The 27081-nt window shown below is 48.0% G+C and overlaps 1 protein-coding gene across 4 annotated transcripts in view; it reads left to right on the top strand.

Annotated features, from left to right (window-relative positions):
• Positions 1-27081, top strand: part of LOC115092720 (disintegrin and metalloproteinase domain-containing protein 9-like) — a 978865-nt gene that overhangs the window by 415926 nt on the left and 535858 nt on the right. For all 4 annotated transcript variants that reach the window (XM_029603963.1, XM_029603962.1, XM_029603965.1 and 1 more), the window contains exon 9: positions 2872-3044. In XM_029603963.1, coding sequence (XP_029459823.1) covers positions 2872-3044 — 173 coding nt within the window. The remainder of the gene's footprint in view (positions 1-2871; positions 3045-27081) is intronic.

Below are 27081 nucleotides of genomic sequence, written 5' to 3'. Positions count from 1 at the left end.
TAATTGATAGGGATAAGTTAGAATTTTTTAGCTCAGGTGAGTTTTTAGTTACAGGCACTTGGACTACTTTTCTAATTATTGGAACCTCACTGTCGGGATGCCCTAATTCTAATGCATCATTAGTATCCTTTAAAGATACCTCTCTCCGAACCATGCGCTGCTTGAGCGACTGTCGGCTTTCCCCTTTGTTCTAGTTTAAAAGCTGCTCTATCTCCTTTTTAAAGGTTAGCGCCAGCAGTCTGGTTCCACCCTGGTTAAGGTGGAGCCCATCCCTTCGGAAGAGACTCCCCCTTCCCCAAAAGGTTCCCCAGTTCCTAACAAAACTGAATCCCTCTTCCTAGCACCATCGTCTCATCCACGCATTGAGACTCCGGAGCTCTGCCTGCCTCTGGTGACCTGCGCGTGGAACTGGGAGCATTTCAGAGAATGCTACCCTGGAGGTTCTGGATTTAATCTTTCTACCTAAGAGCCTAAATTTGGCTTCCAGAACCTCCCTCCCACATTTTCCTATGTCGTTGGTGCCCACATGTACCACGACAGCCGGCTCCTCCCCAGCACTGTCTAAAATCCTATCTAGGTGACGCGTGAGGTCTGCCACCTTCGCACCAGGTAGGCATGTTACCAGGCGATCCTCACGCCCACCAGCCACCCAGCTATCTACATTCCTAATAATCGAATCACCAACTATGACGGCCGACCTAACCCTTCCCTCCTGGGCAGTAGGCCTTGGGGAGATATCCTCAGTGCGAAAGGACAATGCATCACCTAGAGAGCAGGTCCTTGCTACAGGATCCTTTCCTGCTACATCTGGTTGGTGCTCTCCCATTATGAGACCTTCTTCCTCCAAGGCAGCACCAGGGCTGCCAGTCTGAAGTTGGGACTTGACTACTATGTCCCTGAAGGTCTCATCTATATACCTCTCTGTCTGCCTCAGCTCCTCCAGGTCTGCCACTCTAGCCTCCAGAGATCGGACTCGTTCTCTGAGAGCCAGGAGCTCTTTGCATCACATGCACATGTACAACTTCTCACCGGTGGGTAAAAAATCATACATGTGACACTCGATGCAAAAGACTGGGAAGCCCCCCTCTTGCTGCTGGACTGCTGCCTTCATCTCAATTTTGATCAGTTCCTAGTTAAGTTTTAGGTTGCTATGGGAGTAGGAATGTGTCTAACTTCCTTTAAATGTATTAGTGAATTCACTATGTGTCTGGTAGTGGCCTACCGGGGTCTGATCGAATTCTCAATAAAGTTTTTGTTGATTTTATTTTTTTTTTTTGTGAAAGTGGCACCTGCCTATAAATTAAGGGATGAGCTAGGGATGGGAGGGTTGGGAAATACAAACGGTCTAACTTCAGTTAGTCAGCCTGAGTGACTCACTGCTCCCTTAATTAACAAATGTTGGTCCCTATTCAAACCCAATCACACTACCTCAACACCTTTCCAAGGTGAGTAACTGAGCTGAACTATTCAACTTTTTTACTTTGGTATATACTGCTCCTAGCTTATGTCTAGCTTCTGGCTACTTTTTTGTGGGGGGGGGGGGGGGGGGGTTTGTGGTTTTCTTTTTTCAATACAATGCACTCAGTTAGTATTGAATAAAAACACTCAGCTCTTTAAAAGTCTGGAGAACACTCAGTTCTGCAGACTGATTGGTGGATTGTATCTCCTTTTGCTACCAGCAAGCAGGCATTCTGCTACAAGACCGTGTGAAAGCATACTCTGTTAGGGCCGTGGCAAAGTCAGTGGCACACCTTCGTTCGGTGCCACTTATTGATATATGTAAGGCTGTGACCTGGAACACTCTTCATACCTTCAAAGCCCATTATGGCTTAGATAAGGCTGGCCGGCAAAATTCCATTTTTGGCCAGTCTATCCTACAAAACGTATTCTCAGCTTAACTACCCAACATCCTATCAGCGACCCATTCAGGGTTTCAGGATGCCCTCCTACCCAAATCCACCCCTGTTGTTGTGCCTGTTGCACATCTTTGGGTGCATTGCTTGGGCATCCTCAGCTCGCTACTCACCCTATATGAGGACTACCATCCTGCTTGTCCTGTGAGAAAGCAGAGTTGCTTACCTGTAACAGGTGTTCTCCAGGACAGCAGGATGTTAGTCCTCACGAAACCCGCCCGCCACCCCGCAGAGTTGGGTTCGCTTGCGATTTATTTTATTTTTTGCACACACTTCTTGCTATACACGAGACTGACGGGGGGACCCCTGCTGGATGCAGGGTTGGTGCTATGCTGGGCATGCCCAGTAGGTGCCAGTCAAAGTTCTAGAAACTTTGACAAAAGTATTCCATGATTGGGCTCCATCCTGATGATGTCACCCATATGTGAGGACTAACATCCTGCTGTCCTGTGAGAACACCTGTTACAGGTAAGCAGCTCTGCTTTATAGACAGTTAATAAAGTGGCTAGTTGAGAGGGATACCTCAAAAAAGAATATAGGAAACTATTTTCAAATTAGGGGTTTCATAGCAGAAGGAAAGAAGAATAATATATGGTGTTCCAATAAAAGAAATTAAACATTAATGACCAATACACTTAGGGGTTTATTGAAGCAAATTTCTTGGGCATTTGGAGGGGGGGGGGGGGGGGATTGAAAGGGAAAACCAAAGCACTGCTTCAGCATCATAGTCTGGATAGTTCCTCTAAGCAATTTAAAAAAATCCTTAAAAGCATGTGAGTGTGTGAAATGATTAGAGCATTTAAATATGTTGAAATTTGGTTAGAAAATGAGAAAATGGTGTGCTTTATACAGTTCTGAATAGCAAATTATAATGTAGGCATAACCAAGCCAATGGTTGTCAGGATGTGGGATTTCTCATGGCCATTTTATAAATTTTAATTATTTTTTTTATTTTCAGATATATGAATCATTAAATGTACATCTTATGCTGGTTGGAATGGAGATCTGGACTACTGACAATTTAATATCAATTTCATCTCGCAATGCTGAGAATATTCTTAAAGAATTTGGTCATTGGAAGATGGCATCCCTTGATCCACGTCTAACATTTGACAATGCTGCCTTGATTTTGTAAGGTTCTTCCCTTTTAAAAAGGAAATTTTTATATAAAATCATAAGTTTGTTATGATTTCAAGATTCTTATTTTTTTCAAAGGTAAGCATGTGTTTTTGGTTTTTTTTTGATGGTCATATGACCTACTAAACACTTCTAAAGTGCTACTAGATGTATGCAGCCCTCTATAAATGCACATAAAAGACAGCCTGCTCCATGGAGCATACAGACTAGTCAAGACATAGATACATGACAAACAGGAGTCTATGGGGAATGCATATGCTAGGATTTCAAAGCAGCCTAAAAATATTAGTTTCAGGATTGGATATGAATATAGCCAGAGAGGGAACATGATACACCAACTCAGGAAACCTATTCTAGACATACAGAACAGCAAGATGGAACACGTGGAGTCAGGAGCTGGTGGAAGAAAAGAATGGCACAGATAAGAGTGGTATTACGTCCCTTGGACACAGACGGCTGCGACCACTTCTGCTCGACTCTCTCTTCTCTGCTACTACTCCTTTGGGGAGAATGGCGGCCTCCGCCAATCACCGCCGACCTGCCTGGCATCCCCGATACATTGTGAGCACTGCCGACTGCCATCTTAACGTCAGGATCATTTATGCGTGTACGCGCGCACACAGGTCAATCTTGAACACCGCTTGGCAGGAATCTCGGGGGCGTCCCCCTCTGATGACGTCTCCAACCCTGGATACTTAAGCCGACTGAACCTGTTCACCTACGACTTGGCAACGAGTTCCCTCATTGCTGATTCTGCACCTCATGCTACGAACTTCTGTTCCAGCTCCTACTCTGGCGAGACATCCTCTGGGTACCCGCTCCTCGGGGGTCCTTTTCTGTCTTGGCTATCCGCTCCTAGGAGGGCCTTCTGCCTTGGACTATCGCTCCACCCCGTGCTCCGGGGCCTGCTGCTGGAACGCCCCTTGTCGTGAGTACCTTGACTCTTCGGATCTCTTCCTCTCTCCTGTGTACCCCGCGCTGTGGGCCACTACTGCGTTCTCTTGCGTGCACCTGGTACTGCAGACCTCCTCCATACCATCATCGGTGGGAAACCTTCAGCGTATCCCACACTGCGGGCCACTACCATTCCTACTCTACATGAGGAACTCTACTGGTGTACCCTGCGCTGCAGGCTATTAGCAAACCAACTCTACCAGAGGATCTTATCGGTGACCCCGCTCTGCGGACCATTACCGGATTACTTCTAAGAGGTATTCCTTCTGGGTATACCCCACCACACAGACATTGTGTTTTCTTGCACTACCCGCTCCTCAAGTAGTAGCTTTATCTTTCTATACAGTAAAGACTCTATTCTACAGCTGTGTCTGACGCCACCGAGACCTCGCCTCCCGATGGTGAGACCTAAGGGGCTCCTCCCCTGTGGGTGGTACCATTGCTCCCATCGGCCCAGGGGCCCACTAACATGCAAACCCTAACAGATTGCAAAGTCCTGGACCCGGCACAGGTCTCGGCAATTCAGGCCATCCTTGGCCTGGCCCAACGTATTGCAGAACTGAGGATATCTCCCCAAGGCCTACTGCCCAGGAGGGAAGGGTTAGGTCGGCCATCATAGTTGGTGATTCGATTATTAGGAATGTAGATAGCTGGGTGGCTGGTGGGCGTGAGGATCGCCTGGTAACATGCCTACCTGGTGCGAAGGTGGCGGACCTCACGCATCACCTAGATAGGATTTTAGACAGTGCTGGGGAGGAGCCGGCTGTCGTGGTACACGTGGGCACCAACGACATAGGAAAATGTGGGAGGGAGGTTCTGGAAGCCAAATTTAGGCTCTTAGGTAGAAAGATTAAATCCAGAACCTCCAGGGTAGCATTCTCTGAAATGCTCCCTGTTCCACGCGCAGGTCACCAGAGGCAGGCAGAGCTCCGGAGTCTCAATGCGTGGATGAGACGATGGTGCAAGGAAGAGGGATTCAGTTTTATTAGGAACTGGGGAACCTTTTGGGGAAGGGGGAGTCTCTTCCGAAGGGATGGGCTCCACCTTAACCAGGGTGGAACCAGACTGCTGGCGCTAACCTTTAAAAAGGAGATAGAGCAGCTTTTAAACTAGAACAAAGGGGAAAGCCGACAGTCACTCAGCAGTGCATGGTTCGGAGAGATGTATCTTTAAAGGATACTAATGATGCACTAGAATTAGGGCATCCCGACAGTGAGGTTCCAATAATTAGAAAAGTAGTCCAAGTGCCTGTAACTAAAAACTCACCTGAGCTAAAAAATTCTAACTTATCCCTATCAATTAAAAAGCAGAATAAAAATACAAACAAAAAACAAACTTTGAAATGTTTGTATGCTAATGCTAGAAGTCTAAGAAGTAAGATGGGAGAATTAGAATGTATAGCAGTAAATTATGACATAGACTTAATTGGCATCTCAGAGACATGGTGGAAAGAGGATAACCAATGGGACAGTGCTATACCGGGGTACAAATTATATCGCAATGACAGAGAGGAGCAGTCAGGAGGAGGTGTGGCGCTTTATGTCCGGGATGGCATAGAGTCCAACAGGATAAACATCCTGCATGAGACTAAATACAAAATTGAATCTTTATGGGTAGAAATCCCTTGTGTGTCAGGGAAGACTACAGTGATAGGGGTATACTACCGTCCACCTGGTCAAGATGGTGAGATGAACAGTGAAATGCTAAGAGAAATTAGGGAAGCTAACCAAATTGGTAGCGCAGTAATAATGGGAGACTTCAATTACCCCAATATAGACTGGGTAAATGTATCATCGGGTCACGCTGGAGAGATAACGTTCCTGGATGGAATAAATGATAGCTTTATGGAGCAATTGGTTCAGGAACCAACGAGAGAGGGAGCAATTTTAGATCTAATTCTCAGTGGAGCACAGGACTTGGTGAGAGAGGTAACGGTGGTGGGGCCGCTTGGCAATAGTGATCATAATATGATCAAATTTGATTTAATGACTGGAAAAGGAACAGTGTGCAAATCCAAGGCTCTCGTGCTAAACTTTCAAAAGGGAAACTTTGATAAAATGAGAAAAATTGTTAGAAAAAACTGAAAGGAGCAGCTACAAAAGTAAAAAATGTCCAAGAGGCATGGTCATTGTTAAAAAATATCATTCTAGAAGCACAGTCCAGATGTATTTCACACATTAAGAAAGGTGGAAAGAAGGCAAAACAATTACCGGCATGGTTAAAAGGGGAGGTGAAAGAAGCTATTTTAGCCAAAAGATCTTCATTCAAAAATTGGAAGAAGGATCCAACAGAAGAAAATAGGATAAAGCATAAACATTGGCAAGTTAAATGTAAGACATTGATAAGACAGGCTAAGAGAGAATTTGAAAAGAAATTGGCTGTAGAGGCAAAAACTCACAGTAAAAACTTTTTTAAATATATCCGAAGCAGAAAGCCTGTGAGGGAGTCAGTTGGACCGTTAGATGATCGAGGGGTTAAAGGGGCACTTAGAGAAGATAAGGCCATCGCGGAAAGATTAAATGATTTCTTTGCTTCGGTGTTTACTGAAGAGGATGTTGGGGAGGTACCCGTAATGGAGAAGGTTTTCATGGGTAATGATTCAGATGGACTGAATCAAATCACGGTGAACCTAGAAGATGTGGTAGGCCTGATTGATAAACTGAAGAGTAGTAAATCACCTGGACCGGATGGTATACACCCCAGAGTTCTGAAGGAACTAAAAAATGAAATTTCAGACCTATTAGTAAAAATTTGTAACTTATCATTAAAATCATCCATTGTACCTGAAGACTGGAGGATAGCAAATGTAACCCCAATATTTAAAAAGGGCTCCAGGGGCGATCCGGGAAACTACAGACCGGTTAGCCTGACTTCAGTGCCAGGAAAAATAGTGGAAAGTGTTCTAAACATCAAAATCACAGAACATATAGAAAGACATGGTTTAATGGAACAAAGTCAGCATGGCTTTACCCAGGGCAAGTCTTGCCTCACAAATCTGCTTCACTTTTTTGAAGGAGTTAATAAAAATGTGGATAAAGGTGAACCGGTAGATATAGTATACTTGGATTTTCAGAAGGCGTTTGACAAAGTTCCTCATGAGAGGCTTCTAGGAAAAGTAAAAAGTCATGGGATAGGTGGCGATGTCCTTTCGTGGATTGCAAACTGGCTAAAAGACAGGAAACAGAGAGTAGGATTAAATGGGCAATTTTCTCAGTGGAAGGGAGTGGACAGTGGAGTGCCTCAGGGATCTGTATTGGGACCCTTACTGTTCAATATATTTATAAATGATCTGGAAAGAAATACGACGAGTGAGATAATCAAATTTGCAGATGACACAAAATTGTTCAGAGTAGTTAAATCACAAGCAGATTGTGATAAATTGCAGGAAGACCTTGTGAGACTGGAAAATTGGGCATCCAAATGGCAGATGAAATTTAATGTGGATAAGTGCAAGGTGATGCATATAGGGAAAAATAACCCATGCTATAATTACACAATGTTGGGTTCCATATTAGGTGCTACAACCCAAGAAAGAGATCTAGGTGTCATAGTGGATAACACATTGAAATCGTCGGTTCAGTGTGCTGCGGCAGTCAAAAAAGCAAACAGAATGTTGGGAATTATTAGAAAAGGAATGATGAATAAAACGAAAATGTCATAATGCCTCTGTATCGCTCCATGGTGAGACCGCACCTTGAATACTGTGTACAATTCTGGTCGCCGCATCTCAAAAAAGATATAATTGCGATGGAGAAGGTACAGAGAAGGGCTACCAAAATGATAAGGGTAATGGAACAACTCCCCTATGAGGAAAGACTAAAGAGGTTAGGACTTTTCAGCTTGGAGAAGAGACGACTGAGGGGGGATATGATAGAGGTGTTTAAAATCATGAGAGGTCTAGAACGGGTAGATGTGAATCGGTTATTTACTCTTTCGGATAGTAGAAAGACTAGGGGACACTCCATGAAGTTAGCATGGGGCACATTTAAAACTAATCGGAGAAAGTTCTTTTTTACTCAATGTACAATTAAACTCTGGAATTTGTTGCCAGAGAATGTGGTTCGTGCAGTTAGTATAGCTGTGTTTAAAAAAGGATTGGATAAGTTCTTGGAGGAGAAGTCCATTACCTGCTATTAAGTTCACTTAGAGAATAGCCACTGCCATTAGCAATGGTTACATGGAATAGACTTAGTTTTTGGGTACTTGCCAGGTTCTTATGACCTGGATTGGCCACTGTTGGAAACAGGATGCTGGGGTTGATGGACCCTTGGTCTGACCCAGTATGGCATTTTCTTATGTTCTTATGTTCTTAAATCCAGTGTGTCCTCTGCTTCGTGTAGTCTGGAAAGTGCATCTGCCCGTGCATTCCTCGTTGTGGGACGATAACGTAGTACAAAATCAAACCAGCTGAAGAAGAGAGACCAGCGGGCCTGGTGCAGGTTCAGACATTGGACTTTGCTGAGGTATTCAAGATTTTTATGGTCGGTATAGATCGTAATGGGGTATTGCGCCCCCTCTAGTCATTGTTTCCATTCTTCGAAGGCCAATTTGATGGTCAACAGTTCCTTGTCTCCAATTCCATAATTCTTCTCTGCGGGGGAGAACTTGCGGGAGAAGAAGGAGCAGGGAAGCAAAGTCCCTTGGGTGGAGTGCTGACTGAAAACTGCCCCCCACCGCGAAGTCAGAAGCAACCACTTCTACGATAAATGGACGAATTGGATCAGGGTGGTGGAGACAAGGTTCTTGAAGAAATGCCTTCTTCAATTCTTCGAAGGCATGGACTGCCTCAGCGGACCAATGCCTAGTATCTGCCCCTTTCTTAGTTAATGCTGTTAAGGGTGCCACGATATGTGAGCAACGTGGGATGAAATTTCTGTAGAAATTGGCAAAGCTAAGAAACCGCTGAAGCGAGCGAAGTCCCACAAGTTGCGGCCTCTCCCGGATGCTGGTTAGCTTGTCCGGGTCCATTCGGAAGCCGGTGGTGGACACGATGAAGCCCAGAAATGGCAGGGACTCTTGTTCAAAGAGGCATTTTTCAAGTTTTGCAAATAAACATAACTTGCACAACAAAGGTAGGGGGGGGGGGATTTAGATAGGGCTGGGGGGTGGGGCAGATAGGGGAAGGGAGGGGAAGGTGGGGGGACGTGGAAGGAAAGTTCCCTCCGAGGCCGCTCCGATTTTGGAGCGGCCTCGGAGGGAACTGAGGCAGGCTGCGCGGCTCGGCGCGCGCAGGCTGCCGATTTTGCGCAGCCTTGCATGCGCCGACCCCAGATTTTATAAGATACGCATGGCTACGCGCGTATCTTATAAAATCTGGCGTACTTATTTAAGATCTACCTCAGCATGTTTAAGTATTTGTCCTGTTGCTTTGTTGTATGCATCCTACAAATAAGAAAGCAAATTATTTATGTATTTTTTTTTTAAATCTTGGTAAGGATTTTGTGTTGAAATATTTTTTTATTGATTTGTAGTGGCATAGCTCATTCTAATTACTAGCTGTTTGAAAAAGCCTTGAAATTAGATGTTATGGAAATTGAATCCAGTCTAGGAAAAACTTGTGACAAGATTGCCCTGCTAAGCAACACACCTTTAGAGCATTGGCTTGGGAGCAGCCCTGCTGGGAATATCATCTTGTGAAGATCACTAAAATAGCACTGGTTCCTCCTGTGGAGGCCCCTATCAAGGTGAAACAAAGCTTTTGTAGAGGAGTTTGCCTGCTCATGAGGAGAGTGGTCATTCACCGTTTGCCTTTGGAATTGCTGGAACTTGTATGTTGAACTGAGGGTGCTTGTTCATTGATCATCCTTGGACCTGGTGGAATTTACTGTAAAATTTCTAACAGATCTGCATGATATGCAATGTCACAATAGATAACATTTGTTTAGAAAATGATCATGTAAGAAAATAAATCAAAAAAATAGCTGTGCTAAACATATAGTATTATATATTCTCCCAGGACAAGCAGGATGGTAGTCCTCACATATGGGTGATGTCATCAGGCAGACCCCTATTATGGAACACTTTTGTCAAAGTTTCTAGAAACTGAGCATGCCCAGCATGCCTGTATCCACAGGGGTCTCTCTTCAGTCTCTTTTTTTCCACGCTGCAGTTTGCCTCGTGTTTAGGAGCTCTGTGGGATTTTTCTCACAACTTTTCCTCTCGGAAACATTTGAAGTTTTACTTCACAAATAATTTCCCTACACGGGTCTCCCTTCGTGTACATTTCATCAGCACCAATCCCGTCGACACCTAAGTAAAGGATGTGTCTGAAACCATCCCTTTCGACCTGGTCACTAAAAAGGACCAGATGTTTTCGGGAGGGTCTAGGTCGTAACTTCTCCCAAGAACTATATTCGTGTCACATATTGCTATTTACCAGCTATATTTGACACAACACCAAGGGAACCTCTCTGCCATCCACATGAAATTCGAGCAACATGTGATTGTATTGAAAGCAATCACATGTTGCCAGCAGCAGGACTCAGTGCTAGATGGTGAACTTGGCTTACGGCCCCTGATTTACGGCCTGAAGTCCAAGATAAACTAGCTGATCTGCCATGCACCGCAGATAATCTCTTCATGCACAAGCTCCAACAGACAGTGGCTCAATTGCAAAACCACCTTGAGACCCTGCGACAGCATTCTACGTTTCTTGCACAACAAAGAGGGATGCTAGAAGGACCTTTTACCACTCCCGCTCCCGCGTGAGACCAAGTGATATCCAGATCACAGCAGCTCCACCAGTTGGGCAGGCTCCTGGATTTTTCAACCTTGCCAGACAACAGAACGGTCCATCCCACTGAGGACCAGGGCTCGGGATACTGTTCCCTGGATGCAACAAGGCAGAGGATTTTAATCCCATTATTTCCTACTTTCAAAGAAAACAGGCGACCTCCGCCCATCCTGGACCTAAAAAATCTCAATAAATTTCTTCAGCAAGGAAAGTTCAAAATGGTGTTTCTCAGCACCATGCTTTCCTTACTACAAGGGGGTTGCTTCTATTCTCTGGACTTTCTATACGCTTCATAGTGAGTCAACAACATTTTCAATACCAAGTTCTGCCATTTGAACTAGTTTCGACAACTTGTGTGTTTCACCAAATGCCTAGCCGTGACTGCCACTCATCTACAAAGAACAACAGCATTCACGCGTTTCCTTACCTGGACGACTGCCCAATAAGGAGTCAATCCAAACAAGGAGCTTTAAATTCTCTAAGACTCACTATAAATCTACTACATTTGGCTGGGAATTCTGATCAACTACCATAAATCCCATATAGAGCAGATCTGGGCACTACAGTCGCAAAGGCTTTCCTGCCCAACAACTGCACAGACACTACATCTCAAAAAAGATATAATTGCGATGGAGAAGGTACAGAGAACGGTGACCAAAATAAAGGGGAAGGAATAGCTCCCCTATGAGGAAAGGCTCAAGAGGTTAGGGTGGTTCAATTTGGAGAAGAGACGACTGAGAGGGGATATGAAAGAAATCTTTCAAATAATGAGAGATCTTGAACGAGTAGATGTGATTCGGTTATTTACACTTTCAGATAATATAAGGACAAGGGGGCACTCCATTAAGTTAGCAAATAGCACATTTAGGACCAATCAAAGAAAATTATTTTTCATTCAACACACAATTAAGCTCTGGAATTTGTTGCCAGAGGATGTCGTTAGTGCAGTTAGTGTAGCTGGGTTTAAAAAAGGTTTGGATAAGTTCTTGGAGGAGAAGTCCATTAACTGCTATTAATTAAGTTGACTTAAGGAATGGCCTCTGTTATTACTGGCATCAGTAGCATGGGATCTTCTTAGTGTTTGGGTACTTGCCAAGTTCTTGTGGCCTGGTTTGGCCTCTGTTGGAAAAAAAAATCCTATCATATCGTCCCCATCTCTGCGCGCATGCACCATAGCCTCAGCCCATCATTTCTTCCATTGCTGGGCCACATGGTTTCCATGATCCATGTCACTCCTATGGCCAGACTAGCCATGAGAAAAACTCAGTGAATTTTAAGATTTCAGTGGCTCTAAGCTGTTCAACTGCTTATGTCCCTGATCCATATCACCGAACCAGTAAACAAATCCTCAGATGATCTTGGCCTCGGTCGTATCCAACTTGGGTTGGAGAGCTTGTATCACCACCCTCCAAATCCAAAATGTGTTGACGCCGCTCCATGAAAAGTCTCAGTTCAACTTCCTGGAGCTTCGAGCCATGCATTATGCCCTTTATGCCTTCAAACACTGCCTCTCACACAAAACTTTGTGGATATAGACAGACAACATAGTTGCAATGTGGTACTCGAACAAACAGGGATGCACAGGCTCTTATCTGCTCTGCCAGGAAGCCGCACAGTTCTGGGCCTGGGCCTTTGCACACTCCATGCATCTCTGAGCCACTTATCTAACAGGCATACCGAACATACTAACAGACCATCTCAATCGATGTCTCCATCCCCACAAGTAACAAATCCATGTGTAGCGAGTAAAATCTTCTAGCGCTGAGGTCAACCAACTATCGACCTCTTGCATCTGAATTGAACCACAGATTCTGCTCCCTACATAGGCTTTGAAATGCTTTAGCCATGGACACCTTTGCTCACCCCTGCAACAAAGGCCTCTTATATGCGTCTCTTCCGATACCGCTCATAGCCAAAACTCTCATGAAGCTACAGCAGGACAGCTTTTCAATGATTCTCATACCCCGTACTGTCTTTTACAAGTATGCTTCCCCATACTTCTCAACCTATCACTCCAGGAACCAATTCGCCTGCCCACAGGTCAACCTCATAACACAGACTCACTGATATTCTTAGGTACTTGTAGCTTCATGAAAACCTTCCACACGTAAATCTTACCATTCGAAATCGGCAAGATTTACCAAATGGCATGCACAAAAAGGTATTGGTCCCTTTTTCCTGCCCCTCTCCATCTCTATTAGGCTATCTAGGATACCTTTCGGATTCTGGTCCCCAGACATCCTCCACACGGGTACACCTCAATTCCATCTCAGCATACCACCAGGGAGTAGGGGATTCCCTGTTGACGACTCAGCCCCTTATGAGTCGGGTTATCATGGGTTTTCTACGACTTAAGCCTCCTCTACGATCACCAGTTACAGAATGGGGCCTAAATGTAGTGCCTACAAGGCTCATACGTTCCCCAATCGAGCCTTTGCATTCGTATAACATTAAAATTCTAATATGGAAAATTATTTTCCTTATAGCCATCACTTCTGCTAAAAGGGTCAGTGAGTTACAAGCCCTTGCTGCATACTCACCCAACACTAGGTTCCTCCGTGACCAAGTGGTCCTTCGTTCTCACCCTAAATTTCTTCTTAAAGTGGACACAGTCTATAGTCTGCCCACTATTTCCCAAGGCCTCACTCTCACCAGGGCGAGAGGGTTTTGCACACCTTGGTCTGTATGCGTGCACTTGCATTCTATTCTAGACCGTACTGCACTGCATAGGAAATCCACCCAACTCTTTGCTTCTTTGACAAAGACAAGCTGCAAGTTCCAGTGGGCAAACAAACTCTCTCTAACTGGCTAGCAGACTGTATCAAATTCTGCTATGAGGAACCAGGCCTTCCTCTCCAGGGGTGAGTGCAAGCACACAGATCGATACTCTAAGGCCGCGGTAGAAACAGTGCGGCAGTGTCAGGCACACCCTCGTTCCCCGCACGCACAGTTCTCTTCACCTACCGTTCGATACTCTCTTCAAATTGCATGCAAATGCATGCCGCGGCTGCGAAGCCTTAGGCAGGCGTTAGGCCCGCGCAACCCATTTTACTGTATAGAGCGCCTATACAGTATCCTGGGTTCGCGGGCCTAACGGTTCACGGCCGCGCTGGTATCTGTCATTTCAAATGTCATTTCAAATGACAGGTACCAGGAAGTAGACAATTATGTTCCCCGATGCTCGGCAAACTTTCCCTCAGCCCCCGCTCACCTGCCCTGGCCCCGTTCGGTCTCCGGTGCAGCCCCAGTCCTGTCCCCTCCTCCCGAAGCAAAAAAAAAACCCGAAAAAGTAGCAAGGCTCGGGCCTGCTACGGTAGTCCCTTCTCCCTTCTCCTCTCCTCCCGATTTTGGCGCTCAAGGCGGCCGGGTGGGCGTGCATTCATCCAGGCAGAGGGAGCCGGCGGCGAAAGCGGCCTCCGGCTCCCTCTGCCTGGATGAATGCACGGCCCCCGCCGGCAGTGAATGATTGCCCGTGCGATTTCGGCGCTCAAGGCAGCCGGGTGGGCGTGCATTCATCCAGGCAGAGGGAGCCGGCGGCGAAAGCGGCCTCCGGCTCCCTCTGCCTGGATGAATGCACGGCCCCCGCCGGCAGTGAATGAATGCCCGTGCGATTTCGGCGCTCAAGGCGTGACGTCACGGCATGTGACTGCCTTGAGCGCCAAAATCGCACGGGCATTCATTCACTGCCGGCGGGGGCCGTGCATTCATCCAGGCAGAGGGAGCCGGCGGCAAAAACGGCCTCCGGAGGCCGCTTTCGCCGCCGGCTCCCTCTGCCTGGATGAATGCACGCCCACCTGGCCGCCTTGAGCGCCGAAATCGGGAGGAGAAGAGAAGGGAGAAGGGACTACCGTAGCAGGCCCGAGCCTTGCTACTTTTTCGGTTTTTTTTTGCTTCGGGAGGAGGGGACAGGACTGGGGCTGCACCGGAGACCGGACGGGGCCTTGAGCGCCGAAATCGCACGGGCATTCATTCACTGCCGGCGGGGGCCGTGCATTCATCCAGGCAGAGGGAGCCGGAGGCCGCTTTCGCCGCCGGTCCCTCTGCCTGGATGAATGCACGCCCACCCGGCCGCGGCCTGGATCGAACACACGCCCACCCGCCCGTCGGCTCCCACCGCCGCCTGGATACAACGCGCGCCCACCCGCTCGCCGGCTCCTGCCGCCGCCGCCTGGATGAACGGGCGCCCATCCGCCCGCCGGCTCCCGCCGCCGCCTCGATGACCGCATGCCTGGGGGATTCGGAAAGTGACAGGTATTTATACATATATATAAACTTACGCTGCAATGTTTTTTACACTTTACGGTTTTACCCCCATTTTTTACACTTTATTCCCGTTTTAATTTTCGAACACCACACTAACACCACACTAACACCAAGTAGAGGGTAGGCGGTAAACTAACACGTTAAGGCCGCGGCAAAATAGCGGGTTACAAAGGAGATAATCTGAGCGCGCGTCACAGTATCGGAGGGGAATAGCTAATTCCTTCATTATACAGCTAATTCGTTCATTTACATATCATATACATGCTGCGTGCGGAAAGGGTTATGCGTCTGTTTTAAGAAGCGCTAAGGACGCGTGAAACTGGAGACTGTATCGCTGGATCGCCTTACACGTCCGAATTGTGCGCTCCCAGCACATTACAGACGGGAAATCTTCAACCGCACGTTACAGTATCGACCTGACAATTTGTAAAGGCCATGGTAACATCGGTAACACACTATCGTTCGGTACCAATTGCCGATATCTCCTAGGCTGCAACATGGAGCTCTCTTCATACATTCGCAGCCCTCTACTGTTAGATAAGAAAATCTGTCAAGACTCTGCCTTTGGCCAATCTTGAAAAACTGCATTCCAGTATAATCCCCCAACTCCTTCCACAACCACCTGCTGTGATTTCAGGCTCTCTCATCATTGCCAATAGCACCCCAATTATTGTGCCTGCTGCACAGGTTGTCTGCTATTGGCCTGTTGTAATATGAGTCAACCTGTAGCTTTCTAATCACCCATATGTGAGGACTACCATCCTGCTTGTCCTGGGAGAAAGCAGAGTTGCTTACCTGTAACAGATGTTCTCCCAGGACAGCAGGATGTAGTCTTCACGAAACCCACCTGCTACCCCACGGAGTTGGGTCCACTTACTTTTATTATTTTATTTTTTCGCTTACGCTTTTTGCTGCAAACGAGACTGAAGGAAGCCCCCTGTGGCTCGAGGGATCATGGCATGCTGGGGATGCTCAGTGTGCCAGTCAAAGTTTCTAGAAACTTTGAAAAAGTGTTCCGCAATAGGGCTGCGCCTGATGACGTCACCCATATGTGAGGACTACATCCCGCTGTCCTGGGAGAATACCTGTTACAGGTAAGCAACTCTGCTATACATGGCCGTGCGGCCGACCCCCCCCCCCCCCCTCCATTCTCCGTGGCTCCCCTCTACTCGGGGCATTGACACAAATGCCGGCCGACCCGCAGGTTGGCAGGCCCCCTAGGCACGCACACATGCACCTCCCCTTCTCTTAAAGGGCCAGCGGTCAAAGAGTGTCACAGCCCAGGGAGATGGGTCAGGTTAAGGGTCCTGTTTAGCCTGCACCCGGGCTATCCAGATTGTCTCTGCAATGGGTCCTTCTCCTCATGAGTGCTGGTTGCTGTGTATTCCTGCTCCTGTGTTTTTGCTCCCGTAGTCCTGCTCCTGTGTTCCTACCTCCGTGCCCTGGTTCTTGCACCCATCTCCTGCTTGGATCATCGTCTACCTCCTGACCTCGGAACATCTCTTGATTCTGCCTGCCTGCCGCCTGCCCTGACCTCAGAACGTCTCTGGATTCTGCCTGCCTCCTGCCTCAACCTTGGAAAGTCTCCGGATTCTGCCTGCCTGCCGCCTGCCCTGACCCTGGCCTGACTGACACCTCCTTCGCCTCACATCATGGAATCTTCTTCACCAGGAACCCTGCCTAAGTCCTGCTGGCCCCAGCACCCAAGGCAGGGGTCAGGAACCTTTTTGGCTGAGAGAGCCATAAACGCCACATATTTTAAAATGTAATTCCATGAGAGCCATACATTATGTTTAAAACTAAATACAAGTAAATGTGTGCATTTTATGTAAGATCACACTTTTAAAGTACAATAAGTCTCTGAAAATATTACACCAGGCCTTAAGACACCAATACATCTCCTATTAGGAAAACGGACCAAGTCAGGCTGCTATAGAGTCCTACACAGAAACTACACGCCAGCAGAAAACCTCACCTGAATCACGTGCTGTCCCTCACCTAACACAGAATAAAGAGACCAAAACGCATAACAAGAAGCATGCAGGAAAAACTGAATTGGAAACTGCAACAAGCCAAAGTCTCTGTATGCAGTGTAACAAAGGAAAAAAGAAACATCACCCATCCTTATAAAACAAATCAAGAACTATAAAATCATCAGCAGTAAAACTGTACTAACAAAAAGAACATATTTCGAAACAGCTGATGAGTGGAGTATCCAATAATTAAAAACTCATATAAAACATTTCCAGATACCAACAAAATATTTCAAAATAGCAGACACAAAGACCCAGTAATGAAAAATAATAAGGATACAAAAATTTTTTTGCTCTGCATACCTGGGAACGTTTGATATCCAGGTGTCCTGAGATTGTTCTGAATTAGCAGGAGGCGGGGTGGTTTGCTTGGAACTTTCTCCTCTCTCAGTCACATACTAGCGCTCTCTCTCACACTGGCTCTCAATGACACACCTATACACACATGCTCTCAGTACTCACATATACACGTTTTTTCTCTCTCACTTATATAGGCTCTTAATTACACATTTACACACATGCTGTCTATCTTTTCACGCTTACACACACACAGGCTTTCAATCACATAAATACATGCTGTCTTTTTCTCTCACACAGACTCTCATTCACATGCTTACAAACATGTCCTCTCTTTCTCTCATTTACACAAAGGCTCTCAATCACATACTCACATGCTCCCTCACCTAAATCAGTTCTCAATCACACACAGACTCACATGGTCTCTCTCTCTCATTTAAACACAGGCTGCAATCACATACTCACATGCTCCATATCACACACAGACACACTTGATCTCTCTCTTACTTATACACACAGGCTCTTAATCATACATACACATGATTTCTCTCACACACAAAGGATCTCAATCATACACACATACTCTTTCACACAAACAGGTTTTCAATCACAAACTTACACATACAGGTTCTCAATGGTAAACTTACATTCATGCTCTCTCTCTCTCTCTCACAGGCAGGCTCTCAATCACAGACATACTCTCTTTCACATGTACAGGCTCTCAATCATTCACATACATGCAATCTCTCACTCACACCACACACACACACAGGCCCCCCCCAGCTCTCAATCATTCACATACATGCAATCTCTCACTCACACACACACACAGCCCCCCCCCCCCCGCGGCCCTCTTCCGGGCCGCGGGGGGGGGGGGGGGGCGGAATGCGGCAGGACAGCTGGAGTCAGCGGCACCGGCGTGCTCTCTTCTCCCCCCCCCCCCCACGGCCCGGAAGAGGAAGTGGAGAGTATCGGGTGCGTGCGCGGCAAGAAGAGGCCACGCTAGTGCGCTCGGCATCGGCCCGAAGAAAAGAAGACTGCAGCGCGGCTTGGAGGAAAATGAAGAGGTTCAACCGCGGCCGATGGGACTCCGCCTTCGCGAAGGCTGAAAATGAAGGAGGTTAGCGTTGGGAGGAGGCTGCTGCTGCCCCGAGTTCCCGGGGTGGGGGAGAGAGAGAGTGAATAGTCACTCTCTCTCCCGGGGTGGGGGAGAGAGAGAGTGAATAGTCACTCTCTCTCTCTCCCACCCCGGGAACTCGGGGCAGCAGCAGCCTCCTCCCAACGCTAACCTTCATTTTCAGCCTTCGCGAAGGCGGAGTCCCATCGGCCGCGGTTGAACCTCTTCATTTTCCTCCAAGCCACGCTGCAGTCTTCTTTTCTTCGGGCCGATGCCGAGCGCACTAGCGTGGCCTCTTCTTGCCGCGCACGCACCCGATACTCTCCACTTCCTCTTCCGGGCCGTGGGGGGGGGGGGGGGGAAGAAGAGAGCACGCCGGTGCCGCTGACTCCAGCTGTCCTGCCGCGTTCCACCCGGGCTGACAGCATTTTAAGCCCAGGCGGAGGAGGACCGGGGAGCAGCTGGGTCAGCGGGAAAGTGTGGCGACACTTGTCTGCGAGCCAGATGCAGCCCTCAAAACAGCCATATCTGGCTCGCGAGCCATGGGTTCCCGACCCCTGACCCAAGGGCTCAACCCACGGGAAATGAGGGCTGGTATAAGTGAAGGTCCAGCTCAGATTCCTGCTACGACCAGTTCCACCTGTCGACAGGTGGGACCTGCTGGAGCCTCCCCTACAGGTAGTGACAATCTTGCCTTGGCTATGGGGCCACACCCCGGCACCAAGCTAACTGTTTGCAGAGGCCATGGACCCAGCGGACTTCTCCGGGCTCCAGGCCATTCCCGGGTTGGCACAGAAGCTACAGCAACAGCAGCAGTCCTTGAGATGATGGAGCCACCATGGACCACCTCAGCATACGTCTCAATGCCCTGGCAATGGCAGTGGGCCAACCTGACCCCGCGTCACCCATTCAACTTGCAGCTTCCGCTCCTTTGTGGCTACCTGTCCCACTCAGGTATACCGGCGACCCGAAACTCTGTCAGGGATTTCTGAATCAGTGCCAGATGCACTTTTGCCTGCAGCCAGCTCAGTTCCCCACCAGTGCAGTAAAGACCACGTTTATCATATCACTCTTGGATGGCAAGGCCCTGGACTGGGCATCGCCCCTGTGGGAATGAGGGTCCCCTATGCTTCAGGACATCCAACAGTTCCTGTGGGAATTTAGGCAGGCATTTGAGGACCCTGGACGTTCGGCCACCTTGAAATCCGATTTGCTCCTCCTCTGCCAGGATGCCCGGCCACTGTTCGACTACGCCATTGAGTCCCGCATCCTGGCCTCTGAACTGAATTGGCGAGAGGACAGTCTGCGGGCAATCTTCCTTGAGGGCCTGTCATCATGCATCAAGGATGAGATGGCAGTGAGGGAGTTACCGGAGTCCCTGGATGCCCTAATTGACCTCACGGGGTGAATCGATTCCTTCAACAATGCACCCAGGAACTGCGGCCCCCGCATAGACTCGTGCTCTTGGTGCCTGCCTTCTCCCTCCCCTTCTTTCCCGCTCCTTCGGAGGTGGTTTCTCCGGGACAGACCGCCGAACCAATGCAATTGGGCCAAACCCACATTTCGCCTGAGGAAAAGCTCCGCCGGCGTTGCCTGGCTCTCTGTTTCTTCTGTGACGGCAGGGGGCACTTAGTGAATACCTGTCCCCAGAAGCTGGGAAACAACCCAGCCTAGTTGCCGGAGGGGACAAGCTTCTAGGCTGTAAGTGTGCTTTCCCCAATTAACACTCTCAGTAACCATCTGTTAAGAACATAAGAACATAAGAAAATGCCATACTGGGTCAGACCAAGGGTCCATCAACCCCAGCATCCTGTTTCCAACAGTGGCCAATCCAGGCCATAAGAACCTGGCAAGTACCCAAAAACTAAGTCTATTCCATGTAACCATTGCTAATGGCAGTGGCTATTCTCTAAGTGAACTTAATAGCAGGTAATGGACTTCTCCTCCAAGAACTTATCCAATCCTTTTTTAAACACAGCTATACTAACTGCACGAACCACATTCTCTGGCAACAAATTCCAGAGTTTAATTGTGCGTTGAGTAAAAAAGAACTTTCTCCGATTAGTTTTAAATGTGCCCCATGCTAACTTCATGGAGTGTCCCCTAGTCTTTCTACTATCCGAAAGAGTAAATAACCGATTCACATCTACCCGTTCTAGACCTCTCATGATTTTAAACACCTCTATCATATCCCCCCTCAGTCGTCTCTTCTCCAAACTGAAAAGTCCTAACCTCTTTAGTCTTTCCTCATAGGGGAGTTGTTCCATTCCCCTTATCATTTTGGTAGCCCTTCTCTGTACCTTCTCCATTGCAATTATATCTTTTTTGAGGTGCGGCGACCAGAATTGTACACAGTATTCAAGGTGCGGTCTCACCATGGAGCGATACAGAGGCATTATGACATTTTCCGTTTTATTCACCATTCCTTTTCTAATAATTCCAAACATTCTGTTTGCTTTTTTGACTGCCGCAGCACACTGCACCGACGATTTCAGTGTGTTATCCACTATGACACCTAGATCTCTTTCTTGGGTTGTAGCACCTAATATGGAACCCAACATCGTGTAATTATAGCATGGGTTATTTTTCCCTATATGCATCACCTTGCACTTATCCACATTAAATTTCATCTGCCATTTGGATGCCCAATTTTCCAGTCTCACAAGGTCTTCCTGCAATTTATCACAATCTGCTTGTGATTTAACTACTCTGAACAATTTTGTGTCATCTGCAAATTTGATTATCTCACTCCTCGTATTTCTTTCCAGATCATTTATAAATATATTGAACAGTAAGGGTCCCAATACAGATCCCTGTGGCACTCCACTGTCCACTCCCTTCCACTGAGAAAATTGCCCATTTAATCCTACTCTCTGTTTCCTGTCTTTTAGCCAGTTTGCAATCCACGAAAGGACATCGCCACCTATCCCATGACTTTTTACTTTTCCTAGAAGCCTCTCATGAGGAACTTTGTCAAACGCCTTCTGAAAATCCAAGTATACTATATCTACCGGTTCACCTTTATCCACATGTTTATTAACTCCTTCAAAAAGTGAAGCAGATTTGTGAGGCAAGACTTGCCCTGGGTAAAGCCATGCTGACTTTGTTCCATTAAACCATGTCTTTCTATATGTTCTGTGATTTTGATGTTTAGAACACTTTCCACTATTTTTCCTGGCACTGAAGTCAGGCTAACCGGTCTGTAGTTTCCCGGATCGCCCCTGGAGCCCTTTTTAAATATTGGGGTTACATTTGCTATCCTCCAGTCTTCAGGTACAATGGATGATTTTAATGATAAGTTACAAATTTTTACTAATAGGTCTGAAATTTCATTTTTTAGTTCCTTCAGAACTCTGGGGTGTATACCATCCAGTCCAGGTGATTTACTACTCTTCAGTTTGTCAATCAGGCCTACCACATCTTCTAGGTTCACCGTGATTTGATTCAGTCCATCTGAATCATTACCCATGAAAACCTTCTCCATTACGGGTACCTCCCCAACATCCTCTTCAGTAAACACCGAAGCAAAGAAATCATTCGTTACCCGAACCCTAGTACAGGAACTGCAGTTGCCCATCAGCACCCGTGACCATCCCTTATACATCTTGTCCATCTACGGAGAACCCCTGCCGGGGAATATCAGATTCATGAACAAGGCCATGTGCCTCCGCACAGGACTCCTGCACGAAGAGCAAATCTCATTCTTCGTCCTCAAAAAGGCGGTACACCCCATAATCTTGGGGCTGCCTTGGCTCCAAAAATATTCCCCCCTGCCTGACTGGGGAACCCTCCAACTCACCAGCTGGGGCCCATGCTGCTTCTAGACCTGCTTACAGCAAGTGCAGTCTCCAAAATTCATCCCTCTGCCTACTACTCCGGTGGGCCTTCCTCCACAGTATCGAGATTTCACAGATGTCTTCTCGAAAAGCAGAGCCAAGATCCTATCCAAACATCAGTGCTTTGACTGTGCCATCCACTTGTTACTGGGCACCCTTCTCCCCAGGGTAGAGTATACCCTCTTTTCCCTTCGGAGTCTGCAGCTATGTCCCACTACATCCAGGAAAACCTCAATAAGGGCTTCATTCGACCTTCCATCTCCCCAGCAGGAGCGGAGTTCTTCTTCATCACCAAAAAAGATGGCACCTTGAGACCTTGTATTGACTACCGCAGTCTCAACGCTATTACGAAGGATAGATACCCCTTACCGCTCATTGCAGAACTAGATTGCCTCAAGGCAGCCAGGATTTTTTCAAAGCTGGACCTGCATGGAGCATACAACCTTGTTTGTATACGACCAGGAAATGAATGGAACATGGCCTTCAACACTCGAGATGGCCATTACGAGTACCTTTTGATGCCGTTTGGCCTATGTAATGCTCCCGCAGTGTTCCAGCACATGATGAATGAAATCTTTCGAGACCTTTTATATGTCTCCATGGTCATCTATCTTGACGACATCCTTGTGTTTTCCCAGGGCATCCAGAACCATCATCATCACGTACAGGCAGTGCTGCAATGCCTCCGAACCCATCAGCTCTATGCCAAGCTTCAAAAAATGCTCATTTGAACAAGAAAGCTTACCCTTCCTGTTATGAATTGGTATGGATGTGAACCCTGGGCCACAGTGAGAGATGTTCCCACCCACAGGGAGGAGCCCTGTGGGGACTCACGTCGGTAGGAGTGGCCTCAGCAACGTAGGACACAGCTGTAAAGTAGATTTTATTGGTAGGAAGAAAGGCAAGCCACAGAGCGGGAAATAAAGTACAGTTCCTCGTAGTAGGGATAGACCCAATAGTGAAGATCCGGTAGTGGCCCGCAGAGCCACTACCGGAGGAGTCTGTACTGTAGCTGGACTGAGGTGCAGGAGTCCTGAGGAACAGGGTGATGGTGATGTGGTACCCAGCAGTACAGGAAGTACTGGATAAGCGCCTCTGAAGAGGGAACGGTAGTGGCCCGAGGCACAGGGTACACCGTAGGTAATCCCAGCGAGGCAGGTAGAAGAGTCAGTAGATACTCACAGAGAGGTGTGTTAAAGAATGAGTCCGGTAGATACTCCAGGCAGGAAGGCCCTCTGAGGAGCAGATATCCAGGACTCAGAGAGGCCCCTGAGGAGCAGGTACCTAGAGCATCCAATACCAGCGGTAGCAGGAGCGAAGTCAGATGACGAAACTCCAAGTAGTGGAATTGCAGGAAGGAAGTCCTTGCTAACTCATAGCAGGCAAGGGCCAGATGGGTTAAGTACCGTAGCAGGCTGCCGCCATCCCGGGGATGCCAGGGAGGTTGGCGTTTGCTGGCAGAGGCCGCCACTTGTCCAAGGATTGCCGGTGCAGGGAAAAAAGAGGTGAGCATGAGAGGTCGCAGCCATCTGCGACCGACGGGCGCAACACATCCTAGGCTACATCATGTCCAGCCAAGGCTTCCGCATGGTCCCCGAAAAGGTCCGCTGCATCCAGGAATGGGCCCAAGCTTCTACTCTCTGGGGGCTCCAGAAGTTCTTGGGGTTTGCAAACTTTTACAACCCTATCATTCCTCACTTCTCCCAGCTAGTAGCCCCGCTGACTGCACTCATCTGGAAAGGGTACGACACCAAAACTTGGTCACCTGAAGCAGTCATGGCCTTCACCAAACTCAAATAGGCCTTTCTACAAGATCCTTGCCTTTGGTACCCAGACCCGGAACGCCCTTTCATCTTAGAGGTGAACGCCTTCCCCCTAGGAGTGGGAGCAGTGTTGAGCCAAGTGGCAGACTCTGGGACACTACGGCTTTGTTCCTTCTTCTCACGCAAATTCACACCCTCCAAACGCAACTATGACATAGGAGACAAGGAACTCCTTGCCATTAAATTGGCCCTAGAAGAATGGCGACACTGGCTGGAGAGGGCACATCATCGGATCACTATATTCATGGATCACAAAAACCTTGAGTACCTCCACCAGGAGAAACGCCTCAATCCCCATCAGGCCTGGTGGTCACTCTTTTTCACCCGTTGTAATTTTGAGCTTCGCTATCGCCCAGCCAAAAAGAATGCCCGGGCAGACGCCCTCTACCACTCTTTTGAAGCCGATGAAACTCCAGATCCACCAGCATACATCATAGATCCGGCTAGTATCCTCCTAGCCGCTGCCCTGCCAATACCTCCCAGGAAGGCTGTGGTTCCCACAACACACCGACAGAGGGTCCTGGAATAGCCCATGACTCCTAAGTGGCAGGACACTCGGGCCAGTTCCGCACCCTGGTCTTACTCAAACACTACTACTGGTGGTCATCAATGGCGTATCATGTCAAGACCTACGTAGAATCCTGTCCTACCTGTGCCCAGCACAAGCCTTGGGGACTCTTACAACCTATGCCTACCTCCAAGCAACCCTGGACTCATCTTTCAACCGATCTTATAGTGGATCTCCAACGTCCCGCAGCTGCATTGTCATCTGGATAGTCATGGACTGTTTTTTGAAGATGACCCACTTCATAGCACTCCCGGGCCTTCCCTCCGCACCAGAACTGGCACGCCTTTTCACCTCACATGTCTTCCAGTTACACGGTCTCCGTTCCCCCCCCCCCACACACACACGTCTCGGACCGGAGTGTGCAATTCACAGCAAGGTATTGGCAATCCGTTTGCCAAAAATTTAACATCCGCTTGGGATTCACCTGCACTTAACACCCACAGGCCAACGAGCAGGTGGAGAGGCGACGATCGACCCCCTGATTTAATCCAGGGAAGAGGTTCTGGCTGAGCACATGACACATTCGCCTTAGGTGCCCTTCCATCAAGCTTGCACCATGCTACATCGGCCCCTAACTAATTTATCTGGCTATCTGGCCACAAGCTTAAAAAATAAACGCACTGTTGAGCCACTGTCGTTCGTCGTCAATCATAGAGGAGGGAAGGTTTAATTCCCTCATTTGCATGGAATTTCAATGCAAGGGGGCTGAGCTGAGTGCACATTTTTTTAAACACATTTTTGCAGTATTCCTTCCTCCATTGGGAATAATGTTTATCCCAGGACAAGCAGGATGCTAGTCCTCACATATGGGTGACATCAGTAATGGAGCCCTATGTACGGAAAACTTCTTTCAAAGTTTCTATGAAACTTTTGAATGGCACCGGAGTGCGTACTGAGCATGCCCAGCATGCTATGATATTCCCTGCCACAGGGGTCTCTCTTCAGTCTTCTTTTTTCCGCGAAGCGGTTAGCCTCGCGGTTTGATTGGAGTCTGAGGTGAAATTTCATCTCCAAAAAAATCGGAAAATTTCGACAAAAATTATATTCACCGAGGGGTTTTTCCCTTTTGTTACCGGCTGGTAACTTTTTTCTTTTTCGATTCCCGGCTGGGAACGATAAAATTCGGGTTTCGCCGTCGACGGCCGTCCGGCGCCATGGCCTCCGGGTTTAAAAAATGCCCGAATTGTAATAGAACAATGTCTATTACTGATCCGCATGGTGAGTGTGTTCTTTGCCTTGGCAAGGATCACAACATCCAGGCGTGTTCATCCTGTGCTGAAATGACCACAAAGGGTCGGCGCCTAAGGGCCGAAAGGATGGAGCAGCTTTTTTCAGTCCAGCTGCTGCCAAGACCTTCAACTTCGGCTCAGTCTTCGCCATCGGCCTCGGTTCGGCAACTACTTTTAAAAAAGAAACTTCCGGCTGCGGGGGACGCTTCCACTCCATCCCCGTCGATTTCATCGAAGGCATCCACTTCAGGAAGCGACAAACAGCCTGAGAAGCATCGCCATCGACATCGACGACGGCGGGAGTCGGTGTCCGGAGACACTACCACAGGTACGGCCTCTCCGGCGAAGAAAACCCGGACGGAAGCAGAGGCTCCAAGGCCTACTGACGGGCGATCCCCACCGATATCGGTGCCGGGTTCCGAACCTCCTCAGGGCCCTGAGGAGGAATCGGCATCGCCAACACCGCCTCCCTCCACAGCTGCTCTGTTTTCACCAGCTGTGCGAGTGGAACTTGACACGCTCATTCGTCAAGCGGTGCAACAGGCTCTCCGAGACGCAATACCGCCATCGATGCCGATTCCACAACCATCGATGCCCATCTCTGCACCAACGATCCCGGGGTCATCGACGATGCCGCGGGAACCGACATCGATTCCAACCCCGGTGAATTCACCGTTACCTCGTACGCCTCCTCCGATTCCGTCTTCGGTGCCACTGATCCCCATGCCGGTGCCCTCACCAGGAATGCCGATTCCAACACCGGTTCCTCGGGAGGATATTCCCATTTTGCACCCAGTTTTCAGCAAATTGGACACACTACTGGGAATCCTGACAAGGCAAGCACCGCAGGATCCACTTCCAGGCCCTTCAGGGGTGCCAAGGCCCCCTAGGCCACACTCACCTGTAGGACCGTCAGTGCCTTATCCCAAGCCACAGCAGGAATCGGATGATTCACATTCAGAATACTCTTCGGAAGAAGATTTATTCTCAGAACCATCTCCAACTGAGGATCACAGGAAGTCTCCACCAGAGGATCTTTCCTTCACAAACTTTGTTAGGGAAATGGCGGATACCATTCCATTCCCTATACAAACAGAGGTGGATCAGAGACAAAAGACTTTAGAAGTCTTACAGTTCGTAGACCCTCCAAAGGAGATGTTGGCAATCCCAGTTCATGA

The sequence above is a fragment of the Rhinatrema bivittatum genome, chromosome 5 (assembly GCF_901001135.1).
Source record: "Rhinatrema bivittatum chromosome 5, aRhiBiv1.1, whole genome shotgun sequence".
Taxonomy (NCBI): Eukaryota; Metazoa; Chordata; class Amphibia; order Gymnophiona; family Rhinatrematidae; genus Rhinatrema; species Rhinatrema bivittatum.
The sequence above is the reverse complement of the archived record's forward strand: the minus strand, read 5'-3'. Positions and strand labels throughout refer to the sequence as shown.